Here is a 22,437-nt window from a genome sequence, read left to right as displayed (position 1 = left end):
CCTCCCCCCCCCAAATGATTTTGAATCGATCTTTGCCATCCCCGCATGTCATCACTTTAGTCGGACTCCCTCTTTGACAAAGACCTCGAAATGCACACAAAGTGGCTCTAACCATGTCGTTTCAACATATGACTCTTTAGAAAGGACTAGATCAACAAGCTAAGGAAATCAGATGTTACTCATTATTCCTTATATACCCACTCGTGCCTTCTAGTCTCTGATGGACAACAGACTCGTTCTTCCTTAGCCCTCTATTTATTTATTTATTTAGATCTCTATCCTGTTCTCCCATGAGCTCAGAACGGGTTACAAATGGACATTCACAGTAGTCAGATTATATATGACATTTATGACGTAAAGGCCAAATGGGAGTCCACCAGAAACTCAGCTTTCTGTGTTGCCTCACTGGTCTTTTGGAACTCTTTTGCCCCAACATCTTCGACCGGAGCAATCAGATCCTACTTTTCATGCTGCATTGAAAACTTTTATTTTTTTTTTTGAGAAGGCTTGTTCACTGGATTGATTTCCCTGATTGACGGGAGCACAAGGGTGGGGAGAATGATTGGTTCTTTCCTTTTATTACTGGAGTTCCACTTTTAATTTCTTTTATAATTTGCTTTAGTGTACACCGCCTTGTCTTTCAAAAAGAGTGATATATTAAATTTACTAAATGAAAACCGATGTTGATGAAGCTCTTTGAGCACCTGCTCCTGTGTTCATGGCTCTAGTAACCATTAGCTCTTTTGATGAATTTGGCGAAAGTGCAGTCCACAGATTTTGTGTTTGCCACATTCTTCTTCTTCTTTTTTTATTTAAAAATATCGCATACTGCTTTAAACCAAAGCAGTGTACAAGCAACGTACATAGTCTAACACATCACTTATCATTACAAACAGATTCTATAAATAAAACATCCTCATGATTCACATAAATACCAACACAAACAAATATTACATTACGTTACATTGGAGACTTCTATTCCGCCATTACCTTGCGGTTCAAGGCGGGTTACAAAAGAAGATCTTTGGTCATTTCCAGAGAAAGTAAAGAGTAGATCACGTAGTTTCAGGCAGTCAGGAAGAATATGGGAAGAAGGAGGTAGTCGTGGTGTTAAGACTTTTTCAGGGATTTCTTGAAAAGTAGAGTCTTTATTTCTTTTCTGAACGTCTTGTAGTCTAGGGTTGTTAGCAGTAGATCGGCAATTTGGTTGTCTGGTTTTGCTGCTTGGGTGGCTAGGAGGTCATCATATATTTTTTTCCATTTAACTTTTTGGACAGTGTCTGAATGGAGTGTAGGTTTTCCTATGCCTGGTTGAGGTAGTTTGGATGAGGCAGTTGTTCAGGTAGCTTGGGCTGTCTCCGTTTATAGCTTTAAATAGTAGACAGTAGAATTTAAATAGTATTCTTTCTGGAATTGGAAGCCAGTGTGAATTGAGGTAGGCCTCTGAAATGTGGTCGTGTTTCCTCAATGAGTAGACGAGTGTTTTGAATTGTTTGTAATTGTTTTGTCATTGTTGCAGGGCAGGAGAGATAGAGGATGTTGCAATAGTCTAGTAGACCTAGGATTAGGGATTGTACTATGAGCTTGAATTGTGTTTTCAGTAATTTCTTAAAAACTTCTCTAGGTTTACATAGACATAATTGTCCATTCGAGGCATTCCAGAATTTCACACTAGCAACAGAGAACATCGATATCTCAAGTCCTGCATGTGAGATGGTACATGCTCTATCCAGGGCTAGTCTCATAGCATGTTCCGATTGCAACTCTCTTGCTGGAGAGTATAACTTCAGCATGTCCAAAAAACAATCAGGAGACGTATGATATAAGACTCAGTGCACAATGCTCAAGACCGTAATTATAATCAGATTCAACTGACTGAGCCTTCACTGCATTCTAATGACCAATGCAAGACATAGAACTTAAATCATGGCCAAGACAAGTCAACGCATCAGCAAAGAACATTCAGTCCTGGTCAGAGTGTGCCACTTGCTAAAAACAGACCAGTTGGCAGAAATATGGTAAATTAATTTGTACTTTTTATCGGGACAGTTCCATTAACATTAGCTACTAGCTGGTTTTTAAGAATCCTTTTTACCCCTTTGGCTGCGACCAGTTCAACATTTTTAAAGCAAGGTGGAAGAAATTCCCTGTCTCTGAAACCTGTAGGTTTTGTGCAGTCTGGTCTCTGTGTGTCCATAGCAGGGATAGGCAACTCCAGTCCTCGAGAGCCACAGGCAGGTCAGGTTTTCAGGATATCCATAATGAATATGTATGAGATGAATTTGCATGCACTTCCTCCTTGAGATGCAAATCTATCTCATTCATATGTATTGTGGATATCCTGAAAACCTCTCGAGGATCGGGATTGCCTACCCCTGGTCTATAGGATATACAAGGCACATGGTACAGACACATCCCAGTCTGCCTGGATCACATTTAAGCCCTTGGTGAATGCAACTCAGGGTAAGAAATGCTGAGAACATTAATACCACTAACCAAAGCCAGGTAGGAGGGGCCAAATTAGGGATACCAGACATCTGGGAAAACCCGAACATGTCCTCTTGTTAGAGGACTGTCTGGGTACCTGGATGGTTTTATAAAAATGGGGGGGAGCCTGTCCAGGTTTAGCCAGCTCTCCCGACGTTCCCACCTACCTCCTTCCTGGGCCTGGGTGCTGTAATTTAAATTTTGTGGTCAGTGCTGGATATATTTGCTTTATTATCTCAATCTATCTTGCTTTTAGCAAGGAAGCCTCAGCCCCACCACTCCACCGCTGTATATCTTGTAACTGCGGGAAGAATTATGTGGTGCCTCATCATTGGCTGTCCCTTCTAATGTTTTTAAAGTGCCGTTGTGTCATTATTTATAATAAATAATCCATAAATATCTCAAGTATAATAATTAATAAAGATAAGGTGCTTAAATACTTAGCTTATCTTTGTCATTTATCTCAGCCAAAGAACCTGGGAGTGTGACCCGACATGTTTCGCTCATTAGGAGCTGTATCAAGGGTCTCCCAAGTACGCTGCTGTCATCCGACTCCACTGAACTGTGCTGTTTTGGAGAACAAAACTGACCACATTCTAATGAGATGCTAATATATGGTGGTTGGAACAACTTTTTATAGCAAGAATATATATGTAATTTAAATTTTGGGCAGGCGGCAGCAGCAACAAGGTGAGCCTGCTGCCGGCCTGTTCCGGAAGCCGCTTCTCTGCAGGTCTCACCTATACAGGAACAAGAACTTATTGCAGAGAGGCGGCTTCTGGGGCAGGCCTGCAGCCTCCTGTTGCTGCTTCTGGCTACCTAAAGATTAAATTACAGCAGCTGGGCCCAGGGAGGAAGTAGATAGAATTGGGAGCTAGAGAGGTCGTGAGAGGAAGCAGCATTGGAGGTTGGAGGAGGGAGGTGAGGGGACCGAAGAAACATGGAGGGAGAGAGAAACAGCATGGAGGGGGACTGGAGAAACAGCATGGATGGATGGAAGAAAGGAGAAACAGTATGGAGGAGAGCTAAAGAAACAGCATGGAGAGAGGGAGGGCTGGGGAAGCATTTTGGAAAGGAGAGAGTACTGAAGAAAAGAGCATGGAGTAAGTTAGTGCTGGAGGGGAGGGGAGAGACAGAAAAAGCAGGAGATTGGAAGGAGAGAGAGGGGCACCTGCCATATTGGTGGGGATTGGGTGTTGGAAGGAGAAAGAGAAAGAAAGAAGAACCTAGGGAAAAGGGGATTGGAAGGAGAGAAAGAGAGAGAAGCACCCGTGGGGAGGAGGGTTAGAGGAAGAGAGATAAAGAGAAAGAGAAGCACTAAAAGGGTGCAGAGGATGGGAAGGGGAATAAGGAAATGGGTGGAGTGTGGGAGGGTCTCTGGATGGTGTGGGTGGGGTCATTTTTGTCCTCACAAATATGGGAACCCTAGGCCAAATAGGCCATTATCCAGGCCTGCACCCAAGCTCTCGAGTTGATGATGCCATGTTGGACCACGATGGCCAAAGGGACAACAGGAAACACTAGTAAGGTGAAATGATTTATTTATTAAACCGAGTTCACAAAGTCCAACATGGCCACGTTTCAGCAGATGCGATGCCTGCATCAGGCGTAAAAGTTTTGAAAGCATTAAAAGGTTAATATGCACAAATATGGATCCAATGTGTAGCAGTAATCTTCCTGAGAAGCCGCAGCAAACTCCCAGCTCAAAAAAAAAAGGTTGAGGTGGGAGTTCATTACGGTTTATCAGGATGAATTCTGTTGTACATGTTAGCATAGGACACTATGGTTGTGCACAAGACTCTGTGCAGATGCTGCGCGAAGCTTTGCGCAAACCCTATGACACTCTATTAAGAACATAAGAACATAAGAACATAAGCAGTGCCTCCGCCGGGTCAGACCATAGGTCCATCCTGCCTGGCAGTCCGCTCCCGCGGCGGCCCAAACAGGTCACGACCTGTCTGAATCACCAGAAGGGGCTCCCTTGCCACCTTGGTTTCTCATTGAAGTCCCATCTTCCCATCGAAGTCCTAACCCTCTGGTCTTGCGCATGCACGACCTGGTTGGGTTTCTATACTTATTAGCTTTCTATACTTGTGTTACATCCCAGCTCCTCCCTCAGTATCCCACGATCTCTTTATCCCTCAGGAATTCGTCCAATCCCTGTTTGAATCCCTGTACCGTACTCTGCCTGATCACTTCCTCCGGTAGCGCATTCCAAGTGTCCACGACCCTTTGGGTGAAAAAAAACTTCCTTGCATTTGTTTTGAACCTATCTCCCTTCAGTTTCTCCGAATGCCCCCTCGTACCTGTTGTCCCCTTCAGCCTGAAGAATCTGTCCCTATCCACCCTCTCTATGCCCCTCATGATCCTGAAGGTCTCTATCATATCTCCCCTGAGCCTCCTTTTTTCCAGAGAGAAGAGCCCCAGCCTATCCAACCTCTCGGCGTATGGGCAGTGTTCCAGCCCTCTTACCAGTTTCGTTGCTCTCCTTTGGACTCTCTCAAGTACCGCCATGTCCTTCTTGAGGTACGGCGACCAATATTGAACGCAGTATTCCAGATGCGGACGCACCATCGCTCGATACAATGGCATGATGACTTCCCGTGTCCTGGTTGTTATGCCCCTCTTTATGATGCCCAGCATCCTGTTGGCTTTTTTCGAGGCTGCTGCGCACTGTGCAGATGGCTTCAGTGATTCATCCACCATCACACCCAAGTCTCTCTCAAGACTGCTGTCTCCCAACAATGCCCCCCCCCCAATTTGTAGTTGAACAATGGGTTCTTTTTCCCTATATGCATGACCATGAGACAGTTCTGTTTTCACGATCATTACAAACATGGGATTGTCCAATAGTTCTGTTCATCATGGGGAATCTAGAAGTACAAGCTCATAGATGGCACAGGGCAAAACCAAGCCTGTCTCAGCATGCCCCTGATGACCTGGACCACAGGACCCTGCATCTTACCAGCTGTGATATGTTTGTCGTTTACAGGGTTTTGGTTCCCCTTCAGGAGAATACTGGCTGGGAAACGAGTATGTTCACAAACTGACTTCACGCGGCGTGTACAGTCTTCGGATCCAACTCAAGGACTGGGAGAACCAAGAAGCGTACTCACACTACGACCAATTTTCTGTGGGCAGTGAAGAGCAAAATTACCGGTAAGTCACGCTGATGTAACCTGACCCCTGTTTTCCAACATTTCTTGTCATAGGCACAGAATGAGAAAACTCCTGCAAAGAGTCTCCAACTGTCTATGACAGGGGTGCCCACACTTTTTGGGCTTGCGAGCTACTTTTAAAATGACCAAGTCAAAATGATCTACCAACAATAAAAAATTTTTAAAACCCCCACAAAGCACACTGAAAGGCAGAGAAAATGTTAATTATCATTCATATTCCGGGTTTTTTTCAAAGAGGTCAAGGCAGATGACTCTATGCAATGTCATCTCAATAACAACCATACAAAAATAGACAAATATAGCCCCTCCCTTTTTACTAAACCACATAGCAGTTTTTAGCGCAGGGAGTTGCGCTGAATGCCCCACGCTGCTCTCGACGCTCATAGGCTCCCTGTGCTAAAAACCGCTATTGTGGTTTAGTAAAAGGGAGCCATAGTGCAAAATATAGACAGCAGATATAAATTCTCAAAACAGACACATTTTGATCACTAAATTGAAAATAAAATCATTTTTCCTACTTTTGTTTGATGATTTCATGAGTCTCTGGTTGCACTTTCTTCTTCTGACTTCTTCTCACTTCACTTTGGCTGCACTTCTTCTGACATCTTCTGATTTCAGCCCACTCCTTCTTTCAGCCTCCTATATGCTTTCTCTCTTCCATACCTCATTCTCTCCCCCAACTTTTTCTTTCTTTCTCCCTGCCTCCTGTTCTTTCTTTCTCTCTCTCTCTCCATGCCCACTTTCTTTCTGTCTCCCTGCTTGCCCCCTTTGTTTCTTTCTCCCTGCCCTCCCCCAAGCCACTAGGTTTGCCGTCGCCACCGGGGAACAGGCCTCCAAGCCACCGCCCCCCAAGCTCTGCATGCAGAAGCCTTGCACTGACCAGCATTCTGCTCCCCTTCAATTCTGATGTCGGAGAGGAAGTTCCGGGCCAGCCAGGCAGCGATTGGCTGGCCCAGAAATTCCTCTCCGATGTAAGAATTGATGTCGGGGAGAGGAATGCTGGTCAGCGTTAGGCTTCTGCAGGCCCAAATCTCTGGATCCCCAGGGCCGAGGAAAAGAAAAGAAAAAAAGCCAGTCTTCCATGAGAGCCGTTCCAGTCTCTTTTTAGCAGGACACTCAACTTCACATTTTCAGGCTCAAGACGTCAGAGCAGCAGCAGCAGCTCCGGCATTTTTGGGCAGAGCACCTCCTGCTCCCGACCGCCTTTCTCCAGTCTGGCTTGTCAATTCCACCAGGGGCAGCCGGCGCTCAGCTCTCAAGGGTCGTGACTTCCCTAGACCTCCCTCCCGCCTTCTCCCGAAGGAAGTGACTTCATCCCCCAGTCGGAAGACGCAGTCGGGCAGGAAGGGCGCAGCAAGAATGAGTGTGCGTGGGGAACCTTGGGGAGATTCCGGTGGGGAACCTTGGGGAGAGGAAGGCTGATCGGCCGGCCGATTGGAACGGCAACACGAGATCGACTGGCGTTGCCTTCCCGATCGACCGGTCGATCGCGATCGACGTGTTGGGCACCCCTGGTCTATGACATTCATCTAGGCAATTTATTAAAATTCACAGTTATGAGGTATAATCGGCCTTTTTGTTGGTCCTGTTGCGTTGAGTTTTGGTCCTCCTGAAGGGGAGCCAAAACTCCAATGTAACGTAATGCAATCTTGCGCACATTTTCCACTGAGGGATTATATTGCCAGGGGTTCCAAGAGTGATGCAATGCTTTTAATCTGCTGTTGTTCACTGAACTTGAAGGAAATGTTGCCCCATGCCAACAAATAACATGCTGCAATGTACAATAGAGCTGGTACCACCCAAGCACTAAGCCCTATCTGGCAGCCCAACAACTGAATGCTTACAATATAGTGAATGCTCATCCTCTCTCTAATTCAAAATAAGTCATCACTGGCACAATAGAAACAGGATACAGGAGCCGTTTCAGCTTCACAAGTCCTCTAGTGAGATCTCATTGTTAACCATAGTTCTGCCAGCTCACTGCAAATGCTGCACTTGGAAAGGGATCTGTGGGTTGGACTGGCTGTTTTGCCATTAGTCCCTTGTTCCTGTGGAATGAAGGCTTGTGTCAAAGAAGCAGTAGAAACCATAAGTTAATTACGAGTAATGTCTTTTCTGCTACTTCGTTCCCTGCCCCCAATGCCCACTGCTTTTCCTTTTCATCTCGTAACATTTCTCGCTCAAGGCCACCCACGGTGCCTATAGCTGAGTAGTGTCATATCAGCTGGCTAGAAGAAACAGTGCCACAGGCAGACAGTTTTACGCCTTCCCTCTGACCTACCCCTGGATTCTAAATATGATGCCCAAATTTCTTCACCCGCAGCTATCAACCACACGCCCTCCTTGCACTTAAGCCCTGATTTTATAAATAGCACCTAAAACATAGGCACCAGGGAACATGGCACATAGGGCTGGATTCTAAAAATGGTGCTGTCATTGTCGGCCACCTAAAAAAATGGCCACTGATTGTGTTTCAATCACACAATGGTGCCTTTTATAGAATTGTGGCTTTGTGAAAGGTAGGTACCGGAAACAAATGCCGGGGTTTTAGAGGCCTACATTTCCAGCGTCTACCATTCAAGTGAATCACGGCTATGAAGGCACTTTATTAACATTTAAAACATTAATAACAAAGACCCTCCAATTCATTGATAAACTTCTCATTCCCTATGAACCGTCCCAAACACATAGATCAACTGATACTGGATTATTAACATTCCCATCATTAAGAATAATTAGTACCAAACGCTAGGACATCTTATCTGTTGTCGCTCCGCAATATTGGAATTCACTTCCCATCAATCTGAGAACTGCCCCCAGCCCTTCCCAATTCAGCCTCCAGTCCCGCTCCCACACACCTCCTGTCTTCTTCCCCGACAAGGTCCAGCCATGTCTGGAGGGCCTGGAGCATGCGCAGATGCCCCCCTCCCCTCCCCCGATGCGGCCGGAGCTCATTTGGGCTTTCCAATACCCGGACAAACTGCTGGGTTTTGGAAAGTCCGTCTGAACGTCTGGTAACCCTACACTGGAGATGACATTATGTGTTGCTTTGCTGCCTTGATTTCCCTGAATCCATTGATCAGTGATCCCACTGAAAACTGGAGAGGAGCAGTGCTTGATTTAGATTTCAGTGGAAGACGTCCCTGAGTTTGGCCCTGAAGAAGGAAATGAAACGGGGGTTGGCACTTCCGGACAACAGACCCTCTTACTAGATGGATGTTGGTGGCTTCTCGGATACGTCCTTGCCAATGGCAGTTTCAATTGATTGGACAAACGTGATTTCTTGCTTTCTCAAGGCAATTAGTGACTTTGCACTTAGTCTGCTTTTTGAAATTCAGGAATGATGTGACTTTGCACTTGACACTTTGGGCACTTTATTATTATTATCTTCAATCTTTCCACATTTGAATTTATATTTATTAGAATTTTTAACACATTAATTGTTTTTTTTAAGCTAGTGGATGGCTTTAAATGATGTTTATGGGTAACCTTGCATGCACTCTTGGGTGCTTTATGTCTGATATGCCCTGGTGAACTTTGGACTTTCTGCCAACAAGTTCCCATGAACTGAAAGCCAACCCCAGCTATTTATTAAATCTCTAGAGATTCCTAGTGTACCTAACCAATATTAATCAAGTAGTGCAAACTTTGAAAGCCCGCAGGTTTAAGATAGATCCCAGAATCGAGAGCAGGTCTTTTCCTTCCAGTTTACATGTTGTGACCCCTCTCGTACAGAGTAGGCTTTTTCTTATTTTGCTCTTTCTTTACAGTAACAGCCCAATATAGCAGACGTAACAAAGTCTTTTCCAGATTAAGAAATCGCTATCAAAGTCCCAGCACGCAAAGAGATAACAGTTATTAAACACACCTGCCTCTTCTGTTTCTCATGACCCTCAATTAGTTAGGTGGTCTCGAGATAACAACAAATGTGATTTTATGTGGTGTCTGGGATTAGAGAAGCTTCAGAGGTCCCCTTGGCAACGTCAGGTTTCTTCTCCAAAATGCATTTTACAAGCAAAACTGTTTCTCTAATGAGACCCAAGAGTGACATTTGTTGGACAGAAACCAGAAACTTGAGGTTATGGTGCTTTCCAAGAAATGTGCACACTCTTGAAATATTTCAAACTGCTGATGTGAACATGGCTGAGTCAGGGGCAGTGAGGGAGATGCATCTGCAGCAAAGAGACTCCTGCACCCGGGACAGTGGCACCCCCTACCCTGCACTCTTCTCTGCCACCCTGATCCTTCTCGACCCCCCTGCTGTGCACGCGCCCCCCCTTCCCTTCCCCCATACCTTTTTTACTTCGATGCAAGCAGCCACCAACATGCTGCCCATGTCGGCTCCTGCACGGTCTCTGAAGTCACTTCCAGGACCCATACCTAGGAAGTGATGTCAGAGAGATTGTCGAAGCCAACACAGGCAGTAATTTGGTTGCTGCTTGTGCTGAACATAAGAATAGCCTCACTGGGTCAGACCAAAGGTCCATCAAGCCCAGTAACCTGTTCTCATGGTGGCCAATCCAGGTCACAAGTACCTGGCAAAACCCCAAAGAGTATCAACATTCCTTAATCTCAAAGAGTAACAAAATTCTGGAACCCCAAAGAGTAGCAACATTCCATAATCTCAAAGAGTAACAAGATTCCGGAACCTCAAACAGTAGCAACATTACATAATCTCAAAGAGTAACAAGATTCTGGAACTTCAAAGAGTAGCAACATTCCATAATCTCAAAGAGTAACAAGATTCTGGAACCTCAAACAGTAGCAACATTCCATAATCTCAAAGAGTAACAAGATTCTGGAACTCCAAAGAGTAGCAACATTCCATAATCTCAATGAGTAACAAGATTCCGGAACCCCAAACAGTAGCAACATTCCATAATCTCAAAGAGTAACAAGATTCTGGAACTCCAAAGAGTAGCAACATTCCATAATCTCAAAGAGTAACAAGATTCTGGAACCTCAAACAGTACCAACATTCCATGCTACTGATAAGAACATAAGAACATAAGAAGGTGCCTCCGCTGGGACAGATCAGAGGTCCATCCTGCCCAGCGGTCCGCTCACGCGGCGGCCCATCAGGCCTATCGCCTGAACAGTGGTCCCAGACTAATTTTGTAATTTACCTCTAATCCTATCCTTATAACCTACCTCTACTCCTATCTGATCCAGGGCAAGCAGTGGCTTCCCCCATGTCTTTTTCAATAACAGACTATGGACTTTTCCTCCAGGAACTTGTCCAAACCTTTCTTAAAACCAGCTACGCTATCTGCTCTTACCACAACTTCTGGCAGGAAGAGGGGGAATTGCTGAGCTGCTGCTCGCAAATTCCCATATTCACCTTTATCTGTAACTACTGTTGCAACTCCCTACTCTCAGGCCTTCCGCTTAGCCATCTCATTCCCCTCCAATCCGTCCAGATTTCGGCTGCATGACTCATATTCTGAGAGAGCCGCTTTACTCACATTACTCCTCTCCTAAAGTCATTTCATTGGCTTCCCATCTGTTTCCGAATACAATTCAAACTCCTCTTACTGACCTACAAATGCTCTCACTCAGCTGCCCCTCACTATCTCTCTTCACTTAACTCCCCCTATGTCCCCCCCCCCAAGCTCCGCTCAGCTGGTAAGTCCCTCCTATCTGTGCCCTTCTCTTCAACTGCCAACTCCAGACTCTGCCCGAATTCCTACGGTGGTCTCCGTCTCTGGCAGTGTTCAAGGCCCAGTTAAAACATAGTAACATAGTAAATGACGGCAGATAAAGACCTGAACCGTCCATCCAGTCTCTTCTTTGATATTTCTGGGTCATAGACTGTAAATTAAGACCAGCTAGTTGAGAGTGCTTTCAACTCCTAACTCCTCTCACCTTATCATATCTGTCTGTCCAAGTTAGATTGTAAGCTCTTCCGAGTAGGGACCGTCTATAAATGTCAAAATGTACAGCGCTGCATACGCCTTTCAGCGCTATAAAAGTGATTAGTAGTAACTGGAAGCATTTGAGATGTTAGAGCAATGCATCGACTTTAATACAAATTCTGACAAAGGTTACATGAAATGGCAGGATTTTTATTGAAGTGGTTCCGTAAATGATACCAAGTTTTTCTCTGTAGATGTGCAATTGATAACCTCTGGCAAGTAGAATAAGATGCAGAAATGGGAGGGGGGTGAGGCAGGCTTCTATCACCCGCCTCCCCCCCCCCCCCTCGGCATCCCCTCTGCTCCAGAGGGAACAATACACAAGGTTTAAGGTTTCAAGGTTTATTAAATATTTGATGAATCGCTAAATCTGATTACAAAGCGATGTACATAATTATAAAATTGGATAGAATTAAAAATAAACACAAAATAAATAAATAAACATTAAAATTAAGACAAGACAGACATTGGTTGGAGGGGAAGGAGGGTAAAAAGTTACATCTGTTATATCAAGAAAACATATAAGGGAAAAACAAAAGGAGACTAGGTAATTATTAAAAGGAAAAATCGTAAATCAAGAAGGTTTAAATGTTAAAAGCATCTTTAAAAAGGTATGTTTTCAGGGATTTTTTAAAAGAAGGGATATCTTTTTCATTTTTGATATGTTGGGGCAAAGAGTTCCACCACTGAGGACCAATTACAGAGAGCATGTCTGATCTTCGTGTGCCTATTATTTTTAAAGAGGGAACAACTAGTAAATTTTGAGAGGATGACCTGAGTGTACGCGCGGAACTGTGGGGAATTAGCATTTTTGATATAAACTGAGGTTCATTATTAGCCAAGGTTTTAAATATAAGTAACAAGACCTTAAACCATATGCGATGGCTAATAGGGAGCCAATGAGCATCAATAAATAATGGTGTTACATGATCATATTTCCTGGCGTTAAAAATCAATTTGATAGCAGTGTTTTGAATAATTTGCAAACGTCGTTTTTCTTTTTGAGTAATGTTAAGCAGTAAAGAATTACAATAATCCATTTTGGCTATTACTAATGAATGAATCAAAATATTGCGTGATTTGGGCTCAAGAAATTTGGAAATGGATCGTATTAAACGTAGTTTATAGAAGCATATTTTAACTATATTATTGATATGGTCTTTGAATTCTAGTTTGTCATCGATTATAACTCCTAAGATTTTTAATTTGGGAACGATTTCAATTGGAGTATTGTTAAGAATAAATGGTGACTTCAGGCCGATGTCTTTTTTCCACGCCTCCCTTTACCTCTTTTCATGATATCAGTGATAAATGTGTCTCGTTGGTCATGTCTGTTTCTTTACAGGCTCCGTGTGCAAGGATACAGTGGGACAGCGGGAAGGACAAGTAGTTTCAGTCCCTCAGGAACTGACTTCAGCGCCAAGGATGCAGATAATGACAGATGCAGCTGCAGATGTTCCCAGATGGCAACGGGAGGTAAAGCAGAAGGGAGAAAGAGCAGGGTAGGGGGGGGGGTGGTGCAGGGCTTCAAGACACACCACAAGCAACTCATTCTGTTCCTCGTGAACTTGAGCAACTCCTTAACCCTGCGTTGTCTCAGATACAAAGAGATGGTAAGAGGGGAAGGGAGATCCCTAGTGAGTTCGTGAATATGCAAGAAATATGAGGAGGTGCTGAAACGTTTTCAGCCCAACCAAGAAGAGAATGACGTGGATGTGGTTCAACCGAAATGCTCAGAATTTAGGAAATTGGTTGGTTGGGCTGAGAACCTTTCAGCCCTTCCTCGTATGTATTTAAAGTGAGCCAAGTCTAGGACAATCAAGCCATTGTGACATCACTGATGAAGTTGGCTCCTATTGGTGGAATGAGGCTTTATGACATCGGGGAAAGGGATTGGGACACTCAAGGCAGTTTACACACAGGTACTTCAAGCATTTTCCCCATCTGCCCCAGTGGGCTCACAATTTATCTAACATACCTGGGGCAGTGGAGGATTAAGTGACTTGCCCAGGGTCACAAGGAGCAGTGCAGGGTTGGAACCCACAACCTCAGGGTGCTGAGGCAGGAGCTCTAACCACTACACCATACTCTCTAAATTTTATCCCCTCTAGATCCCACCTTCACTAGGGAAAGCCCATGATATATGATTAATAGAGCTCGAAGGGCACTAAGCATTCTACTGCATATCCCACTGGGAATATAGCTTCTCATCTTCAGACTTCTTGCAGTAATATATCCTTTCTCCTCTCTTTTACAGGTTGGTGGTTTGATGCTTGTGGCCCCTCCAACCTGAATGGAATTTACTATCCTGGTGGTCTCAGCACCATCAAATACAATGGGATTAAGTGGCACTATTGGAAAGGACCCACCCATGGTCTCAAGGCTGTCAGCATGATGATTAAGCCTGCCGACCGCTAAGAGGAGCTGCGGGCCAAGAGTGACATCACCAGAGTCTTTGGCCAGGACTCAAAGGGAGTAGCGTTTCAATTGAAAGCAAAAGCAGAAGAACCAGCAAACTGTAAATGGTTTGACATTGTAGCTTGTGGAACTTGGGACTAGTGAAGTCTGCGAGCTTTATAATGAGTTGCCAAATTTCCAGGGGCTTGTGCTTTGCCCGGTGACTCCAGAGCTAGGGCTCTGCACTCCATAGACCAAGCCAAGTTCTCTTTGCCACTGTTGGTGGGTGCAAAGCTGGGCAGACAGACTCTTGCGGAGGTAAGCTCTTCCTCTCGCCATGACGCCTGATAACTTTAGCTACTTTGTTGAAATGAAGAAGTAGAAAGGACAAAGAAAAAAAACAAACAAACCTGGCCCCTAAATCCATATCCTCATGTAGAGCTTAGAGCTTATCAAAAGGACTGTCGAGTTTTCTGGAAGTTAATGCTCAGACGTGAACATACTGGAGCCTTGGAGTGGATTCAAGAATGACACACTTCAGGGACTTAATGAGGAAAGAGCGAAACTATTGGATTGGATTTCAGAATTTCATAAAGGAAAAAAAGATTGGGGTTCTTGGGACGCTGCATTTGGTTTGACTAGTATAGACATTTATTGGATTTTACCCTGAAAGACAGACACATCATTTTCCAAGTATAACAGCAGGCTTGGAATGCTTACTCAGAAGAACCCGGGCTCTCTCTGGAAGGCCCTCGCAGTTTGCAAGTGTCCAGAAGATGATATACACTGTTGAAAGAACTGCTAGATTTTATGCAGATTTTTTTCTTTTAAATTCATGCTGTTTATCATGCACTTTAAAAAAAAAAAAAAAAAAAAAGATCATGGAAGAATATCACCCAAGTAATAAAACCTGAAGCGGGCAAAAACGTTCCAAGAGTCTTTCTTCCTTCCTGCTTAGATATAGCAAATGAGTCATGCAACAACCTCAAAATCATTGAAACGACCCCACTGAGAAATAATAATAAAGTGTGAAAGGTAATAATTTGGCAAGATTAGCACCATGAAATAGAAAATCATTCGCATGGCAATTTAATAAGTATTAGAATTGTATATTGTGAATATGATGTTTAAATAAATAATCATCTCACTGCCACTAGGAGGCGCTGGGCTCTTTTATTTGGTAAATTATTGCCTTCTTGGTGCGTTGAATAGAAGCCGGCAGTTGTTAAAAATTACGCACTAAACGGGGAGGAAGCAGCCATGTCAAATGTTGTGAAATTGGGCCAGTTACATAGCTGAAACTTTTCTCCATATATTGTTCCATCACAGGAAACACCAACCCCGACCCCTCCCTTTTACTGAGCTGTGGTAGAGGTTTCTACCGCGGCCCAAAATACAAAATGCACCAACGCTACTCTAACGCTCATAGAATTCCTATGAGTGTCGGGGCAGCATTGGAGCTTTTAGAGCCTTTAAAGGACATTGATTTTGATGGACACCTAAGAAGCGACCGCTGATCACATGTCACTCACGTATCGGCGTCCTTTAGAGAATTGCGTCTCTCTTTTTTTTTTTAAACAGACGCCTTAAATGGAGGTCAACATTTTACTGGCTTACATTTAAGGCAGTGGTCTCAAACTCGCGGCCCGGGGGCCACATGCGGCCCGCCAGGTACTATTTTGAGGCCCTCAGTATGTTTATCATAATCATAAAAGTAAAATAAAACAGTTTCTTGATCATATCTCTTTAGCTATAAATGACAATATTATTATTAAAACTTAGCCAAAAGGAAAGAATTATAAACTATAAAGAGTTTTACCTCATGCAAAACTGTCATTTCTTTAATAAGACATTAACTATTTTTTTCTGCAGCCCTCCAAGTACCGTTAAATCCAAAATGTGGCCCTGCAAAGGGTTTGAGTTTGAGACCACTGATTTAAGGCATCTATCTTGTGCGTACGGAGATACATAGGAACACTTACAGTCACCCAAAGCCATTTCCAGTGGAAATCGTGCCCATGGGTGTCGGTAAGCATCCCTATGTGTCTCCATAGGCGCGAGACAACTGCCGCCTACAATTGGGACACCATTTGTAGATTCAGCCCCTCAGCGCCCCAGGCCATGGTAGAAACCTCTTCCCCAGCTTGGTAAAAGAGGGCCCAACCTTTCTATTGTTGAACATCACTAGACACTCAAATGCTGAATTTCTTCTTTGGGAAGCAGGACGAGGCAGCCACTCACAATTGAGATGGCAGGACTTTGTTTTGCTTGCCCTGGATCGGTGACATGGACTGCTGCCACTTTTTGGGTTTTTGCCAGGTACTTGTGACTCGGATTGGCCGCCTTGAAGATGGAATACTGGGCAAGATGGACCATTGGTCTGACCTAGTAAAGCTATTCTTAAGTTACATAGAAACATGATGGCAGATAAAGGTCAAATGGCCCATCCAGTCTGCCCATCCGCAGTAACCATTATCTCTTCCTCTCTCTAAGAGATTCCACGTGCCTATCCCAGGCCCTCTTGAATTCAGACACAGTCTCTGTCTCCACCACCTCTTCTGGAAGACTGTTCCACGCATATACCACCCTTTCTGTAAAAAAGTATTTCCTCAGATTACTCCGGAGCCTATCACCTCTTAACTTCATCCTATGCCCTCTCATTGCAGTTTCTTTTCAAATTAAATAAACATCTTCCATATCTCCCCTCTCCCGCCTTTCCTCCAAAGTGCACAGATTGAGATCTTTAAGTCTCTCCCCATACGCCTTATCACAAAGACCACACACTATTGTAAAGCACAATCCAACCACTGTGACATCACTCATGAGTTTGGTTCTTAGGCATTGGGGGAATGAGGCATTATGACATCACATACTCGGCTGTGGAATGTTGCTACTATTAGGGATTCTGGAATCTTCTTGTTCTTTGAGATTCTGGGTTTTTGCCAGCTGGTGACTCGGATTGGCCTCCGTGAAGATGGGCTAGACGGGCCATTGGTCTGATCCTGAAAGGCTATTCCTATGTTCTCGTTAGCATGTACCATTCTTATGGAGAGCTCGTGAGTAAGAATAGTGCAAGAAATTTCTGGAATTTTCTTGTTTTAAAAATGGCATGAAATCATCTGCTGGCCTGACTTGAGGAAGGAGCTATTAACCTCTGGAAGCTAATAAAATAAAAAGGATTAACGGATCCTTTTACATAGCTGCGCCGCCCAGCTGTGAACGCTAAATGCTGATCCACCCAGCTCTGTGAATGAGGAAAACTGACTCAGTAAATAGCACAACCAATGAGAAGGGCCCGCTGTACAAAAACTCAGCTCAGAGACATAAAACTCTGAAGAGGGAGAGGTAACCCCCTCTTAGGGAAAGAGTTTATCATCCAATCATCGCTTAATCAATGTTAAAAGCGAGTCCAGCTCAAAGGTGTAAAAAATCTTTAACTATATATATATATCTCTTAATTGAAGTACTGTATACAATAAATTCAAAAAACTTTTGCACTCAGGTTAACACTGGAGACTAGAAACACACTTAGTTTAGTTGTAAAGAAAGCTCATCAGGGTCCCAACGCGGCCCCGTTTCGGTGTCTGCTTCGGGCGACCCCGCCAACTGGAATTTCAATTCTGCTAAGGAGTAACACCGTGTAAGATTCAAAAATAATCGGTCAAAAGTGTGAAAAAGTTCTGTGCAAGTCAGTTTTCCTCATTCACAGTTCAGCGTCTTTACTGACTCCATAGTTACTTTGTCCCTGCTGTAGGGGATCCACCCAGCTCGGCATATATGAGTATTTGTGCTGCTCAGTAGTAGGGGGAGAATGCAGCGCAGTGGTTAAAAGCTACAGCCTCAGCGCTCTGGCGTTGTGGGTTTAAAGTGAACCACTCCGTGAAAACACGGAAGATGGTATGTGGGATTCTTTAGGAACAATCCTCAAATACACAGCCCTAAGTGAGGTGGGAGACTAGGATAAAGTGTCCTGTGAACCCTTGAAAAAAGCCACGTTTAGCGGCGAAACGGGTCCCCGTTGGGCTTATCAGTACTCTGCACACTTTAAAGATAAGTGAAGTTTTGCAATTTCTATGAAAAAACAAAAATTAATGTATGATACAGTAAAGTTTGGTTTACACAAATAGGGAGGTGGATTAAGATATCCTCAGATTGCAACATCTGTACCCAAGTAGGTTTCTCAGACCATTTCCTTCCACGATCTCTCTTAAATACCCTTTGATTTGTTGTGGGTTCAAACCCTCACTGCTTCTTGTGACCCTGGGCAAGTCACTTAATCCCCCCATGGCCCCAGGTACACTAGATAGATTGTGAGCCCAACCAGGACAGACAGGGAAAAATGCTTGAGTACCTGAGTAAATTCACGTAAACGTTTCTGAGCTCCCTTGGAAGAACAGTATAGAAAATTGAATAAATAAATAATGTGAAGTGTTTCAGCCTCTGATAAGCAGAGCTGGTATTCTGACATCATAATGCCTCATTCCACCAATAAGAGACAACCTCATTAGTGATGTCACAATGGCTTGATTGTCCTACACTAGGCTCACTTTTGCTACATTTTGATTTCTAGAGTGGTGCAGTGGTTAAAGCTACAGCCTCAGCACCCTAGGGTTGTGGGTTCAAACCCACGCTGCTCCATGTGACCCTGGGCAAGTCACTTTATCCCCCATTGCCCCAGGTACATTAGAAAGATTGTGAGCCCACCGGGACAGACAGGGAAAAATGCTTGAGTACCTGAATAAATCCATGTAAACCATTCTGAGCTCCCCTGGGAGAACAGTATAAAAAATTGAATAAATAAATAGTGCGAAGTTTCAGCCTCTGATAAGCAGAGCTGGTATTGTGACATCATAATGCCTCATTCCACCAATAAGAGCCAACCTCCTCAGTGATGTCACAATGGCTTCATTGTCCTTTACTTGACTCACTTTTACTACGTTTTGATTTCTAGAGTGGTGCAGTGGTTAAAGCTACAGCCTCAGCACCCTGCGGTTGAGGGTTCAAACCCCCGCTGCTCCCTGTGACGCTGAGTAAATCACTTAATCCCCCCCATTGCCCCAGATACATTAGATAGATTGTGAGCCAACTGGGACAGATGGGGGAAAAAGCTTGAGTACCTGAATAAATTCATGTAAACCGTTCTGAGTTTCCTTGGGAGAACGGTATAGAAAATTGAATAAATAAATAGTGCAGCTTTGTAAAAGCCTGCCTAAGTTCCCCCCCCCCCCCCCCCACCGTTTTATAAAACCCTAGCACTTTTTTTTTTGCAAAGAAACGTATCTTTAATGATGGGCAGTTGTTCAATCTTCGGCAACACTCTAACTTAGTTCATATGAGAACATAAAAATTCAAACAAGCAATTTTTGTTAACTTTACCATCAGTAAGTGGCCTTCGGTGACCACCATTTTCCTGTACTTCCCCCTGCTGGCCAGCTTGTTTATCAAGGTTCCTTTGAAACAATGTCGTAAGCATTCTGAAGTCCAGATTAGAGGTCTGCACGGGAACGGGGATCGCGGAAATCCCGCAGGTCCCGCGGGAATCCCCCCCTAACCCACGGGACTCCCACGGGATCCCCCCTCTGGCCCATGGGACTCCCATGGGGACCCCGCTCTAGCCAACGGGACTCCCACGGGGATGGAAGGTTTTGGAAGCAGGGTTCGTCCATATAATATAATGGACACGTCAGCCTTAGTAAAAGAGGGGGTTTAATAAGTTAATTACCTGAACAGAAAACAAAAAAAGGGTTCCACCAAAGAGATTCCACAAGGAAAACAGCAGCGCAAACACAAAAGAAACTGTGGAATTGATGATCCTGTCAGAAGTAATTGCTGCTTTTTATGGGGAAGGGCGGGATGGAGGTAATTCCTTGCGGGGACGGGTGGGGACGGAGAGGATCCTGGCAGGGACGGGTGGGGACGGAGAAGATCCTGGCAGGGACGGGTGGGGACATAGAGGATCCTGGCAGGGACGGGTGGGGACAGAGAGGATCCTGGCAGGGACGGGTGGGGACGGAGAGGATCCTGGCAGGGACGGGTGGGGACAGAGAGGATCCTGGCAGGGACGGGTGGGGACAGAGAGGATCCTGGCAGGGACGGGTGGGGACGGAGAGGATCCTGGCAGGGACGGGTGGGGACAGAGAGGATCCTGGCAGGGATGGGTGGGGACGGAGAGGATCCTGGCAGGGACGGGTGGGGACGGAGAGGATCCTGGCAGGGACGGGTGGGGACAGAGAGGATCCTGGCAGGGACGGGTGGGGACGGAGAGGATCCTGGCAGGGACGGGTGGGGACGGAGAGGATCCTGGCAGGGACGGGTGGGGACGGAGAGGATCCTGGCAGGGACGGGTGGGGACGGAGAGGATCCTGGCAGGGACGGGTGGGGACAGAGAGGATCCTGGCAGGGACGGGTGGGGACAGAGAGGATCCTGGCGGGGATGGGTGGGATTTCTGTCCCTGCGCAACTCTCTAGTCCAGTTAGGCAACATCTAGTCCACCTTCCTGAACCACCTGGATATTCCCTTTCTGAATCCATGCTACCTGGTGTCTTGCTTCCATGGATTGCATTGTTCCCTAGCATATTTAACGCCAGCCGCGGCAGTGACAGCTCCGACGCCCATAGGAATTCTATGAGCGTCGGAGCTGTTACCGCCACGGCCAGTGCTAAAAAAGTGCTACGGCTTTTATAAAAGGGGGAATTTGTTGGATTCAAAAGGTATCACCTTATCTGTATTTTTAAATCATTTTGTAGGATGTGTCATTTTCTAGTTTTAGTCCCTTCTGTGGTGTGTTGTCTCGTTCTCAGTGGGCTGGAGAAGTTGGCAGAATCCTATGTGACCCCCCCCCCCCAGAATATCCTTAGAGAGGCCAGCTGTATGAGGATCATAGGGAAGCCCCAGAATGTCCAAATAAATGAACTCTGGTGTGGCAGAATGAGAGTGGAAATAGAGTGAGCCCCTCCCCCCCCCACCCCCGTTCCGTGCTCTGCTCCATCCATTACTGGTCTCTGTATGAAGCAAACATTTACTTTTGTTGAAACAATTCTTGACCACTTCACGCATTTTTGGAATAGCACCGCTCAAAGCTCAGGAAATGCCAGTGAAGAAAGAGCACAGAAGAGGCTACAACTTAACGTCCATTTTCTGTCTGTTCCCCCCCTCCCCCCCCCCGAATCTTCTCCTTGTGGTCCTAACAGTCTGTCCTTCACCCCTCACACTAGATCTGGAGGACCCAGAATAAGGTATACCGCTTTCGATAACAAGGAACAAGGGAGAGAGCATCTCTTTTCCTTTCAACTGCACAAAATGCTCTATTATTTTGCATTTTCCAAACTTTGCTATGAATTATTTCTATAGCGCTACCAGACGCACACGCATGCAGCGCTGTACAAAGTCACAAAGAAGACAGTCCCTGCTCCAGAGAGCTTACAATCTAAACAGAATGTCATGGATACAGTTAAAGGGAACAGTTAATCTGCTGGCTGGGTAGGAGGGGATTGAAGGCTATATCAGAAAGGTAGGTTTTAAGTCTGCTTTTAAACAAAGGAAGGGGTTTGACGGACATACTCGGGTCCAGGCATAGGGGGCAGCTGGATGAAACGAACGAAGTCTTGAATTGGCAGTGGAGGAGAAGGGTAAAGCTAAGAACGGCTTATCTGAGGAACAGAGTTCTCTGGGAGGTGTATAAAGATAAGGCAGCCATTGCTTATTTTTTAGGTCATAATGCCTCTTGTAGTTTTTTTTTTTTTTGCCTCCCTTCTCCCCTAACCAAGAAAAGAAACAGCTGTAGCAGGTCGTGGAGGGAACCACTGCTTATGTGTCTTCCCCAACACTCTCCCATTGCCTTAAAGCCTAACCCTCACCTTCAAATACACCCACAGTAGTGCAGACTGCATATTTTGCAATTAGAAAGCTTGATTATTGTAATGCCAGTTATTTGGGTCTTCCATCTACACGCTTTGAAAGCATTACAGATTGTATAAAATTCCGCTGCGCGTGTTGTCATGGGTGCATCACGATATCAACATATCACACCAAGTGAGGGGGTCCAGAGGAGGGCGACGAAAATGATAGGAGGCTTGCGCCAGAAGACGTATGAGGAGAGACTGGAAGCCCTGAATATGTATACCCTAGAGGAAAGGAGAGACAGGGGAGATATGATTCAGACGTTCAAATACTTGAAGGGGATTAACGTAGAACAAAATCTTTTCCAGAGAAAGGAAAATGGTAAAACCAGAGGACATAATTTGAGGTTGAGGGGTGGTAGATTCAGGGGCAATGTTAGGAAATTCTACTTTACGGAGAGGGTAGTGGATGCCTGGAATGTGCTCCCGAGAGAGGTGGTGGAGAGTAAAACTGTGACTGAGTTCAAAGAAGCGTGGGATGAACACAAAGGATCTAGAATCAGAAAATAATATTAAATATTGAACTGGGCAGACTTGCACGGTCTGTGTCTGTATATGGC

The 22,437-nt window shown here is 45.0% G+C and overlaps 2 protein-coding genes across 3 annotated transcripts in view; both read left to right on the top strand.

The window, feature by feature from the left end:
• LOC117365516 (angiopoietin-2-like) overlaps window positions 1-14,889 on the top strand; it is a 68,027-nt gene extending 53,138 nt beyond the window's left edge. For both annotated transcript variants that reach the window (XM_033955997.1, XM_033955998.1), the window contains exons 7-9: window positions 5,480-5,646; window positions 12,927-13,057; window positions 13,839-14,889. In XM_033955997.1, the coding sequence (XP_033811888.1) occupies window positions 5,480-5,646; window positions 12,927-13,057; window positions 13,839-13,999 (459 nt within the window). In that variant the 3' untranslated portion in view covers window positions 14,000-14,889. The remainder of the gene's footprint in view (window positions 1-5,479; window positions 5,647-12,926; window positions 13,058-13,838) is intronic.
• A 6,580-nt stretch (window positions 14,890-21,469) lies between these two features.
• LOC117365777 (probable beta-D-xylosidase 5) overlaps window positions 21,470-22,437 on the top strand; it is a 42,228-nt gene continuing 41,260 nt past the window's right edge. Inside the window, exon 1 of the mRNA XM_033956591.1 lies at window positions 21,470-21,489. The gene's annotated coding sequence lies outside the window, so the exon portion shown is untranslated. The remainder of the gene's footprint in view (window positions 21,490-22,437) is intronic.

The sequence above is a fragment of the Geotrypetes seraphini genome, chromosome 8 (genome assembly GCF_902459505.1).
Source record: "Geotrypetes seraphini chromosome 8, aGeoSer1.1, whole genome shotgun sequence".
In the NCBI taxonomy this organism is placed as follows: domain Eukaryota; kingdom Metazoa; phylum Chordata; class Amphibia; order Gymnophiona; family Dermophiidae; genus Geotrypetes; species Geotrypetes seraphini.
The sequence above is the reverse complement of the archived record's forward strand: the minus strand, read 5'-3'. Positions and strand labels throughout refer to the sequence as shown.